At 41.0% G+C, this 12888-nt stretch overlaps 1 protein-coding gene across 2 annotated transcripts in view; it reads right to left on the reverse strand.

Moving 5' to 3' along the window:
* Positions 1-1541: 1541 nt before the first annotated feature.
* Positions 1542-12888, reverse strand: part of IL20RA (interleukin 20 receptor subunit alpha) — a 51696-nt gene continuing 40349 nt past the window's right edge. For both annotated transcript variants that reach the window (XM_025178071.2, XM_006112725.4), the window contains exon 7: positions 1542-12706. In XM_025178071.2, coding sequence (XP_025033856.1) covers positions 11747-12706 — 960 coding nt within the window. In that variant the 3' untranslated portion in view covers positions 1542-11746. The remainder of the gene's footprint in view (positions 12707-12888) is intronic.

The raw sequence follows: 12888 nt of genomic DNA on the forward strand, positions 1-12888 counted from the left end.
AATCTAGTAAAAATTTGGGCTTAGGCAATAAAGGCCTGGTCTACACTACATGGCAAGGTTGAAGATGCTCAACTCCAGCTATGTAAATTACGTAGCTGGAGTTGATGTATTTTACATCACATTTCTGCACCATCTGCACAGTGGGAGATCAACGGGAGCAAATGCTCCCGTTGGCTTCCCTTACTCTTCGTGAAGAGCAGGAGTACCGGTGTCGACGGGGGTAGCCTTTGAATTTGATCTAGCAGGTCTATACTACAGCTGCTAGATCGAACTACAAGAAGACTGACCATGGCAGCATTGATCTTCCACATGGCATAGACATGCTCTAAGAGTAGCTAGGGTAGTCCAATTGGCAGTTATCTTCCTGCTTCTTCCTGCTTTTTGGCTATAGGTTATCAAAAGTTAGACTAGCTAAAGGCCAGTGAACATCTCTTATTTTAGGCTGTCATAATGTATGTAGAGCTCCCTCAGCTGACTTCAATAAATTGGCTCTGGGATAAAAGTGCTACTGTTACAAAATGATTTGTTTGCATAAGCATAATATTCCCAATGGACAAAAGTCATGAGACAGAGAATCCTGCAAATCCACAGACAGTTGTTTTGCATTTGCGAGTATTTACATCATGGATATGAATGTGGATCTCTGTGAATCATTTCTGCAGATGTGGATGCAGATACCAATTTTGTATCTGCACAGGGCTCTAATGTGATATCTGTTCTGAAGCTTTCCTTGCTTCTGTTTTCACCTGTGTTCATTTTAGATTCTTCCTTCAACGCAGTTATCTACATCCACAAGGTGGCAGCATCGTCTTCTTGACTTCAGAAACCTCCCAGCATAGATTTTGTACCCTTACAGTCTGGCTCCTCTGCCTATAAAGTGAATCTTAAATGTTACTCAGGTGGAGAATCAGTTTTCTTGTATTCATAATAGTGGTGGGTGTCACATTTCTTCCCTCGTCTCTGATTTCACACCAATCCGTTAGCTTTCTTTGATAGGATAATAAGTCTTGTTGATAAGGGAGAAGAGGTGGACCTGGTATACCTAGACTTTAGTAAGGCATTTGATACTGTCTCTCATGACCTTCTTATCAATAAACTAGGCAAATACAACTTAGATGGGACTACTATAAGGTGGGTGCATAACTGGCTGGATAACTGTTCTCAGAGAATAGTTATTAACAGTTCATAGTCATACTGGAAGGGCATAACAAGTGGGGTTGCTCGGGTATGTTTTGGAGTCAGTTCTGTTCAATATCTTGCAGATGATGCCAAGCTGGGAGTGGTTGTAACTGCTTTGGAGGATAGGGTTCTAATTCAAAATGATCTGGACAAACTGGAGAAATGGTCTGAGGTAAATAGGGAAAAGTTTAATAAGGACAAATGCAAAGTACTCCACTTAGGAAGGAACAACCAGTTTCACACATACAGAATGTGAAGTGATTATCTAGGATGGAGTACTGCAGAAAGGGATCTAGGGGTCATAGTGGACCACAAGCTAAATATGAGTCAACAGTGTGACACTTGCAAAAAAAAGCAAATATGATTCTGGGATACATTAACGGGAATATTGTGAGCAAGACAGGAGAAGTGATTCTTCTGCTCTACTCTGTGCTGATTAGGCCTCAATAGGAGTACTGTGTCCAGTTCTGGACACCACATTTCAAGAAAGATGTGGAGAAATTGGAGAAGGTCCAGAGAAGAGCAACAAGAATTATTAAAGTTCTAGAGAACATGAGCTATGAGGGAAGACTGAAAGAATAGGGCTCATTTAGTTTAGAAAAGAGAGGACTAAAAGGGGACATGATAGCAGTTTTCAAGCACCTAAAAGAGTGTTACAAGGAGGAGGGAGAAAAATTGTTCTCCTTGGCCTCTGAGGACAGGACAAAAAGCAACGGGCTTAAATCGCAGCAAGGGAGGTTTAGGTTGGACATTAGGAAAAACTTCCTGAATAAATTGCCTAGGGAGGTTGTGGAATCTCCATCACTGGAGATATTTAAAAGCAGGTTAGATAGACATTTATCAGGGATGATATAGACCGTGCTTCAGGGGACTGGACATGATGATCTCTTGAGGACCCTTCCAGTTCTAGTAATCTATGATTTACATGAAAAAAATATTTTTTCTTTAATGACATAGAAAAGGAAGAAAGCTTGGTAGTCATCTGCTTAGGGAGCAGGAGAAGTGGGAGAGTTCTCCACAGGATTAAGTCAGATACTGGAGCGGGAAGGGTTTCTTCGGTCTCTGGTTCAGACCAGTCCCCCACTTCCACAGGAATGTCAACATGTTAGGGAGAAAAACAGGGTAGCGACCCACCACAGCCCAAATGTCTTATTGTATGTTCCATTGTGGAAGCTGGATTTGCTTCCTTGTAGAACAAACACTTGGGCCAGCATCCACATTTCTCAAAAAGAAAAGCTCTAGTACAAGTTGAACCTCTCTAGCTGGGCACCCTCAAGACCTGACAGGTGCCGAAACAGAGAATTTGCTGCACCATAGGAGGTCAATATTGTCTAGTGGTATTACCAACACTTCTACTGCTTCCTGGGCTCTTAGAAGACATTTAGAGGTAAATTAGAGCTAAATAACAGCACAGAACACTGAGAGCCAGGACTGGCATCTGTAGACATATTTTATGAGACAAAGGGAAATTTGGCCACACCCATGCTAGGTGGAAATCCAGCCACCTAAAATCACGCTGAACCACGGATGTTGCCAGACCAGAGAGGTTCAACCTATAGTTCAATCACAAGATTTGGAGTTTGTTGCAAGAATGACTGGGTGAGTATCTCTGGTGTTTGCCATCAGGACTAGATGGTCATGATGGTTCTTTCTGGGAAATTTAGGCCTTGGTATCAATAGACTCCCCTCTGGATTTTGGAAGACTGGAACTCTGGAATTGACGGGAGATTTGGGCTCACTCATGGGTCTCTGAACTCACTCCTGCCCCCTCACAGTAGCTCCTGAAGACACCTCTGCTTGTGTCTACAGGTTTTACAGAGCAAAAAGTATTGACCAGAAAACTTAAAAGGGAACGGAGAAGAATCACAAGTTCCTCTTTTTCAAAAAATTAAGTCATTACTGGAAAGAGTTTTCAGTCACTGCTGATGTCTGTTGGTCTAGAGAGGAAAGGCTCAGTTTCACATGATTACTCCCCTGTGCTGTCCCACACACCATCAACAGTTGTGCTTGAGTAAAAGAAATTAGATATCAAGTGAAGTATCTCCTTAAGTAGAAAAAAGACATGTGATAAAAGTTAGAATGTGAGGTCCGACAGGGTGAGATGATGGTTTTAAGCTGCTCTCCATGCTGGTTAGGTGCATGGGGAAGTTATACACACCTATGTCAGCTCCCAGCAAATAGCATTCTTTAAACTCTGTGGGGTTTCTCAGGCTGCTGCTGGAGAGCCCTCCACTCCCTTGCTGAGTGCCAGAGATGGTGCCTGACCCTTCTGGTTGCCTTGCTTTTAGGTTGCCCAACTAGAGATAGTTTTAAGGAGTCTGATCATCTAAAGGCAGGTGTTCAACCCTTTTTGAAACTCACACCCCCCTGGACTCCTAAACATTGACTCACCCAAGATCACCACTGATAACATTTTTCAAATGTTTCTCAAGCCGAAAGTCTGTTGCTAATTATATCAAAACCGTGGGTTTAGAATCTTGTCTTTAAAACCAACGCTTGGAACTCCAGGTACATTTTCCTTATACCTCGGGCCACACTGCAAAAGAGAAGGGTTACAATGCAGGAAGAGCGCAGCAGCTGTGAGCTCTGAACACACAGTTTTAGGACCCAAAGAGCTTAGTGGTCAGACCTGGCCCTGTAATAAATAATATACACATAACAGTGCATTGAAAGAACAATTACCACACATATTTGCTCTTCCCCTTTTTGTAGCCTTCTTTCTTGCAAAGGGGTGGCTAATACTATTCAAGAAGAAATCATTTGCTTATAGGTCTCAGACATACACTTGCATTGTCTGAAAAATACATTTGCCTTTTACAAATGCCTCTGGTGGCCAGGAGGAAGCGGTGGGGGGAGAGAAAATACCCCTGGAGGCAGGGAGGCTAGGGGAGAGGAAACACCCCTGGTAAACTGGGGGAAGGATTTCAGGGAAGAAAAAAGGCCCCTGTCCGATGGGATCCCCCACCCCGAGTCCCTCCTCACCCCCTAACCCTCACTGTCACATACCTCCCTCCTCCCCATATCACCAAGCTCCTGACTCATCACCAGGGAATGCTGGGTAAGTCTGCTAGTCCTCTTATACTTTGCCCAGCCCTTGTTTAACTCAGCCCACACTGCAGCCAAACAACTGTGGCTTGGCTTAGAGAATTAATTAAGGGCCATCCCCATGGCTGCTTCTGTTATTTAGAAGAACAACATCTTGCATCTTAGCAGCAGAAACCTCCATTGTCTCCTTGATTTACATATTGGCTTTGCTGCTAGTGCACTACAGTCCCTGCTGGGCTGCTGCTCTGACATTGTAGTGAAAGGAAGCCAATATTAGGGTGTACCCGACATACTCTGCAGTCTAATGGTTGTTTTTTACTAGCTTGCACGCTGCATTTCTAAGAGGCAAGTAAGGAGTTAAAGCATTCCAATATGGATGTAATGTCAAGGACAGCCCTTGCCTGATGTTAATGGCTCAGCTTTACAGTCAGCATCTAACCGTGTAAGGAGTTGAACCCCTGGGCAGGCAGATATCTGCCTGGCACAGTGAAAAAGGGCCTCTTACCTGGCCCATCTCATTTGTGTATTCATAGCTGAAATGTAATAGTTACAGTCATCAATCATTCTTGAGTCTGCCAACAATCCAGAGATCATTGAACATAAATGTTTATTAAGATGACAGTAGTGGGGGAAAAGGGTTGAGCCATAAATTGTGTCTAAAATAAAACATTCCCTGATTAAAAAAACTAAAACAACAGGTTCTAAAAAGATTTGAAACAGTTCTTGTTTAATCTGATAATTAATGTTGGCAGGCCATAACTACCTGTTGTGCTACTCACTAGTGGCAGTGACTATGCTGTGGAAGCCTACAGAAATAAGGACCATTTGATTCAGCAAGAGCATTGAAGAGCCCATCAGATTTTCATTAGTGACCCAAATAAAGACACTAGCTGCAATGCCAAGCTCCAGAAAATCACAGAGAAAATAGGAAGAGTATGAGCAAGAGATTTTGTTTCTCTCTTCTCATCAATACCTTGCTTCATGCGATTCCCGTTTTCAACTTACTCTTTCTCCAATCCATTAAAAACATGAAAAGCCTAGAATGCAACCATATTGGGCAATAGATACAACCACATATAAAAGACTATCTTCAAATGAGACATTTTCTTTAGGTATCTATTTCTCCAGGTGTCAACATTTGTAATGCTGTCAAGGACCTCTATAATGGTATTTTCAGTCTTCAAGCTGTTATTCCTCCACCTTCCTTATAAAATAATTGAAACTGTTCTGTCTATTACATAGGGCCCTCATTTGGGAGCTAGGAGACCTGAATTCTAATCCTGACTCAGCCACTGATTTGCTTTGTGACACTAGACAAATTATATTTCTTCTCTCTGCCAGTTAAACCTTTTCCACCCTTCATTTGTCTTGCCAGTGCAGGGGATGTTTCGATAAGGAACATCTCTCACTATGTTTGTGTGAGGTTAAGTACAGTGGAGTCATAATCTTCAGGCTTTTAGACACTACCGTATCATAAATAGTAAGGTAAGCTTCTGAATACTCTGTTTTTGCACACCAATTCAGACCAAATACTAAACAGAAACTGAGGCAGAAGAGAGGTTAGGCAACTTGCTCAAGAATTAGGAAATCAGTGGCAGAGTTAGGAACTGAACTTAGATCTCTGGAGTCCGAGTCCCAGTCCCAGTGGGTAATTTCAAAGCCATCCATCCTTAACCTAATCTGCCCATTTGTCTTGACATTTATACCACACTCATTACTTTGGTCTCTAAGAAATTAATGTCTCAACCATGTTTTCCATGTATGAGGAAGGAATACAACCATTTTGGGGATGTGGAGTCCTGTCCATGCAAGTAACTGTCTAATGCCACCAATTCATAAGTCACTGAACAGCTATCAGATGGGAAAGGATTTCCTTCATCCTGGATACAGGTAGGACGCCGATGGAAAGGAGTGGGGATGGAAATCACAATAGGAATTCTCATGCTTATCAAAAAGATTAATTTGCCCAAGTAAATCTGAGTTAGCCGAAGTAAATCTGAGTTAGCTTTCAGAGATTAAGGCGGTCACACTTCTGCAGCCTGACAGCCATCAAGCCAGTAGATTAATTATTTGATCACTTGAGGAGCAAGCCCACTCTAGTACAACACTGTGTAAAATAAAATATGAAAAATCCAAGTTGAACTGATGTCATTTTTCACAGCAAAGCGACTTAGCCCAGTCACAGTGGCTTTTGATTGTACCATAGCTCTGGTAGCTGAAAGAGATTCTTGGTACTTTTTGGCAAATCAGCAGTTCTACAGCTCAGATAGAAAAGCATGCAGAAATAAGCAGCAATCGATGAAACAGAACCATCTGCTGTGTGTCTTAGGGATCAGAAGTTAGAGAATACAGTACATTTACAAAACAAGTCTCACAGAGGTTGCATGTTTGGTTTTTTAAATAAATTTCTTGGGAACTCTGATGTCAGTGCTGCAGCAAAAAGCCTGGAGATAGATGTTAATCAAATTATGAGAAACAGGTCTGTCATTTTATTGATGAAAACCATAAACAGTAAAAAGCAAGTAAAAACATGATACCATCCAGTTAATTGATTTTGATTACCATGGTTTTCCATTTACCGGAATATTTGGCTTTTGATCAGAAATGTAGCTGTCACATCAGAAACAAGCCTTCATGGTCCATTGCCCTGGGAGATGAATGTATTAACTTAGGCTACATCTACACTGCAGCTCTTTTCCGGAATACCAGAGGTATCCCGGAAAAGCTATGCTGTGTCCAAGGATACATTTCAGAAAAGCGGATGCATTCTTTCGCCATTCCTATAAATCTCGTTCTACAAGGAAGAAGTGACGTGTTGAAAGAGGAGGCTTTTCCGAAATTTGGTGCAGTGTAGATGTGCCAAATTTCAGAAAAACCTCTTCTGAAAGAAAAATGGAAAAAGATACGCAAATTGTGGTTCGCAATTTATCTTTTTCTGACTTTTCTTTGTAGTGTAGACACAGCCAAAAATCTCTGACACTTAAGATGCCAATCTTCTAAAATAACAAGTAGTAACATTGTCCCATCGCCTTTCAATTGGCAGCTGGTACATAGGTAACTTTTTCTTCAAACATGTAATTTGAAGGGGCAGCAGGTTCTGGAGGACACCACTAAGAAACATACCGGATCATTATGAGGCCCCCTTAGAAACCCGTGGAAACCATTCTGCTCATATTCTTTAAATTTTCTGAGTCCCCAATTCCTTCATTACTTTTTTCAGAGGTAGACCTTTGTTTTACATAGAAATACTCCACCAATCTGCCTAACACTTCACAAAACACCACAGGGAGTGCCCTAATAATCCTCTCCACCAACCAGAGGGCGTCAGATGTTGTCTTTGCTTCTGATCAATTTTTACACTTTCTACAGTTAAGGGAGGCTACAGCTGAAGCCTTTTTTGGTGGAAATTCAGGGTGAGACATGTATTCTATTACCATCTACTCCTCTGTTCCCTGATGGGCCATCGATAGGATGCATTGGGGCTAAGGCAAGAAGCGAAAGATCATGCTAAAGTCTCCCTTAAAATTTAACAAAAGGAAGCTAACTTTGCTATTCAGTGCTTAAGCCACACAGCTGGACTTGAGAGTGTTGCCTTAAGCAACAGAGCAAAACACCTCTTGCAATAAGAAAGTTATCAGCCAGAAGAACTGGTCAGAAGGATGCATCCTATGGCTCCCTTTGCAGGATCAGGGCCTTGGAGACCAAGATTTGTCTTTTACTTTTGCGGTATGTCCTGCATTTTAAAAAGTGAGGATTTTTTCCCCCAACAGACATGGACTTCAGTCAAAAGTCTGGATTCATATCTGTAAAGCAATGTAAATGAAAAGCCAGGCTGTAACAACTAAAGTGCCACTCAGCTAAAGCACCACTCAGTTTCACTATGCAAAATAGCTGGGATTTCCCTCTGCTTTTTGGGCTGGGACAGCTTGCCAGTGAAGAGCATCACTTTTAATTACAACATGTTTAGAGGCACAATTTTATATATATTTATACATAAGATTACAATGTAAATTCAGATGTCTGTATTTGGAATTTAAAGGTGAATAAAGAGCTCTTGGCAAGAGAAGTGATTCCCCAATTTATCATACACTAAATAGAAACAGGGATGTAAGCAACTAGTCTACTACCTGATATGCCTAGGCTTATCAGGTAGTCAAGTCACTACTCGACTAGTCACTCCCCAGGGGGAGTGGAGACAGTGCTGTGGGGAGCCGGCTTAACAGCCAATTCCCCCCCAGTCCCATTTCTGTGGGGGGGAAGGGGCAGGAGAAGCAGAGGTGCAACAGGGGAAATGGCCCAAGCCAGGACTGAGGAGTCCCAGCTCACACCAGGTCCCAGATGCTGTGGCTCTGCTTTTTAAATGTAGTGGCTCAGCTGTCCTGGCTCACGCTGGGTCCCTCATGCTGCACCTCTGGTTTTTACATGTAATAAAAGCCTGTTGTGCCTCTGCTTTTTAAATGTAGTAAAAGCCTGGTGGCTCTTACTACATTTAAAAAGCAGAGGTGCAGTGAACCCCTTATCTACTAATTGAATAGTCAATGGAAATTCCATCAACTACTCAATTAGTTTCCTAACCACTATTTAACATCCCAAAACAGAAGCATTACCATCTACATGTTAAAAGTAATCTTTAATTCTTATTAAACAGAATAGCAAGGAGAAAGATAACAGTAGTTCAAACACAGTTTTGAGGCTATCTGTGGTTGATTTCTGACTCTATAGCTTAAAAGTCACTAACCTTCTCCTGCCTTCTGCTTTCCTGTCTGTAATATCAGGGTAATAACACCTTCCTTACAGTGAGATTATGATGATACTTTATTTAGTGTTTGTAAAGAGTTTGGTGCTCCTCCAATAGAAGATACTATAGAAGGAGAAAGCATTAAAATCCATAATATACAAATACTGCATTTAAAGATCAAAACTCAGAATAACCAAAGTTTATTAAACTGAGAGAGGGAATAAAGACTAAGTTTCCTAGCATGTGTTTATATTTATACAGAAGTGTTTCTCAAACTGTGCTCCGCGGAGCCCCTGGGTTCTGCGAGACATCTCCAGGGGCTCCGTGAGGTTGACAAACTGGAAACATCAATAGGTACAACACATACAATCAGTGGACCACTGGGGCTCCACATAAATTTTTACACATGTAAAGGGCTCTGGAACCCAAAAAGTTTGAGAACCGCTGCCCTAAGGAAATGTGCTTTAAAAAAAGGACATGATATGGCTTACAATTTGCCATGGGAAATAAAGAAACCCCACCTAATTTTCACCATTGTTCTTATGCCAGGCTAACGCCACCGTGAGGGCCTGCTTTTGATCAACTGGCAAACAACATTTCTTAATGCCATTTGAGGCATTTATTGTAAATCAATGCTACTAATGCCTGTTCGTGTCAGGTGCTGCCACTGATAAGGATAACTCCTGCACAAATCACTCTTGTAAATGAGAATTGATTCTGGCACTGTGAAAGTCATGCTAGTGAACTATTTCTTTCTCAAGCTGCCATTGGACTGCAGGATCAGTAGTATCTTTGACCTTGATGAATGAGTGGCTGTAACTTTCACAATGGAATAATTGACAGCCTGCCCAGATCACATTTATGCCACCAGAACTTCAAGTCTTTGAGTGAGGGAGGATCTTACATAGCCATTGGCAAGAAGTTCCAATTGTTAATTACACTTGCTGTTAAAAAATACATTCTAATTCTAGTTGCAATATTTCTAGCTTCAACTTCCAGTCACTTGACCCTGGATTATACTTAAAATGTATATCAACTTAGCTAGGTCACTCAGAATCATGAGAAATTCACATCCCCGAGAGCAGTAGTTCAGCTGAGTCAGTCCCCGGTGTAGACAAAGCTAGTCCAACAGAAGAATTCTTCTGTCAACCTAGCTACAGATGCTTGATGATGTTGATTACCTACAACAGTGATGGGAAAACCTCTTCAGTCAATGCAGGAAGTGTCTACGCTATGGAACTATAGTGTCATAACAGCAGTACCATATCTGTGCCACCAAAGTACCTGTGGCGGAGACATGCCCTGAGTCTCTGTTAAGCTTTCATCTGTTCCTCAATTATAATCATATATTTTCTGGGTGTCGGTACTTATGGACCAGGATCAAGCCAGATCTTAACCTCTTTAATAAAGACAAGGCCTTATTCAGGACATCTCTTTCAGTACAGTACATAAGCAGAGGCTTAACTGTGAGGCTTACCTTGAATTCAGTGGGACTTCAGCATGTACTTCAGTGCTATCCTGAATAGGAAGGAACTTAAGCATATATATTCCCAGATAGGGGACTTGATCTTTTATTGTAAGATGTATTTTCAGACCTTGAAATCATTCTTGTACCTGTTTTTTAACCCTGATTTTTCCATATCCATTTTAAAATATGAATGCCAGAATTCGACACTATTCCCATAAATGGTCTCAACAATACTGAATAAAGCAGCAACAGCACCTGCTTGCTCTTACTTAACACTCCTTGTTTCTTTGTCTAAGGAATTAATTGATTTTTTTTTAAATCTACAGCATTGCAGAAGGAGCTCTTATTCAGTCAGTTAACTCCAGTGATCCCCAGTAGCTGTAATTGTGCTTTCATGTGAAAGTGTTTCTTTTGCTGCTGACTATTTGCTTTGATAAAAGTACCTACCCTGACTAGTTAATAAGATTGACGTAGGGTAATTAGAATGTTTAAGAATAACTGAATATCCTCAAGAAAAAGTGCATCTAAGTGTCACCAATAATTTACTGCTATTCACTGACAGAGATTGGTGTAGCAACTGGGGTGTGGGTGGTCAGGCAATAGCAATATTTCTGTTTTTTCACCTTTGTTTAGCTTGTAAACTATTTTTCTTAAGTATCTGTAAAATATCCAATATAATGGAGTCCAAATCGTCTTAGAGCTTCTATAATATCAATAACTAAAACACAAAACAATGTATAGTAGAAGCTGTTAATTCCTACAAAATTTAGCCTTTTCTCCCAACCTCTCATCAAAGATTAACGGTAGAGACTGTAATACATTTATTAAAGCTCAATCCAATTCCCAAGGAAGCCTACAGCAGTCTCTCCAGCAGCTTAAGTGGGGGCTGGACTGGGCCTTTAAATAAATCTACTTCATTTTAACCAAAATATATGAAAGAACTTCCCCATGGAAATCTGTGATAGCTCTGAGAATCCTTAGGGCTGAAGAAACTTAGGGTTTTTCCTCTGCTTCCTTCCTATTTTTTTTAATCACTTATTAAGCGCATTGTGAGAAAAGCTTCCTAATATTCTCTAAAAATGATTGTTTTCAAGTACAAATAATTTGATTTAATGAAGATAGCATGAGGAAAACTCCAGAACAATCCTTACAGAGAATCTTTTTTTACAATATAAGTCTTAAAAAAATTTAAAAAAAACCCAATATAGAGATTAGATTATTTCAGTGCAAATCCAGCCCTGGTCAAATCTAGCCATTACTTGATGGTATAAACAATAATTTACATTTAACATTTTAAGATATTGAGGGAAGACCGTTCAGTCTTCCATTTTTACATGCAAACCCCACTGTTCCTTGAACTGCAGGAGATATGGTTCTTGGTCTTCTGATGGCTCAACAGACACCTGCCTCTCATAGAGTTTGGACAAAAGTCCCTCGTCAGCAGGCTGATCACATGCTTCATGCTCAAGTACTTCTTCATGTGTATCATGCTCAAAACTGGACAATGTAGGTATAAAAAGTTTTCCAGTATGAGGATCCCAGTCTACTAATATTGTCTGTTCATCCTCTTCTTCCACCCCCATTGTCCCAGTTTGCTCCTGGGGGCTCTGTGTTATTGTTCTTAACTGGGGATGGTAAGACTGCTCTATCTTTTCAGTATCCACATTCACCAAATCACTCTGTGGCTCACCCAGCAGTACCTCTGGTGTAGCAGCCTTCTCCATCCAATTTAGTTCTTTTAGTTCCTGCACCAAACACACATCTGTAACTTGCACATCAAGCTGGGGACAGTACGACTGTCCTATTTTACTGTCAGCCAAGTCCCTCAGAGTTATTTGTGGCTCATCTAGCAGTTCTCTTGGTTCAGAAGACTTCTCTGTTGAACCACATTCTTGTACCTTTTGCACAGGAAAAAGTTCTGCAGGCCTCACATCAAGTGCATACTCTACAGCCCCTTCATTCTTCTGACCCAAAGCATAGCGGAATCCATGCTGGCATCGTGGTGAGCAGTTCCGATATCTCACAGAGTCAGGTAAAATTTTAACATCTTCGGAAGTATCAGCCAAACAGTTCACTTCTAAGGCTCTTGTCAGAGGCTCATCAACACTGCTTTCGTCATGAATGGAACTGCAGTTGTGGCTGGTCCTATGTATTAAATTTGTGGTTTCTTGGGAAGTCTTGTACTCATCCACTATATTAAGAGTGATGAAGTTAACCACTATTTTTTCAGAAGGCATAAAAACCGTTTCATCAAATTTATTGGTGTACTGCAATACCTGGAACGGAAAGGCAATGTGAAAAAAAAAAAAGAAATATAAGACTCTCTCTCAGCAGTTTATTTGGAATCTACTTTTAAAATGTACAATTAGGTCCCATCTGGTCAGGGGTAAGGAGGAAATGAAGTGCAAAATCTGGCCCATTCTCTATAAGCAGTGACAAGAGAAGCCGTAAGTCCATT

The sequence above is a fragment of the Pelodiscus sinensis genome, chromosome 3 (assembly GCF_049634645.1).
Source record: "Pelodiscus sinensis isolate JC-2024 chromosome 3, ASM4963464v1, whole genome shotgun sequence".
Lineage (NCBI taxonomy): Eukaryota > Metazoa > Chordata > Testudines > Trionychidae > Pelodiscus > Pelodiscus sinensis.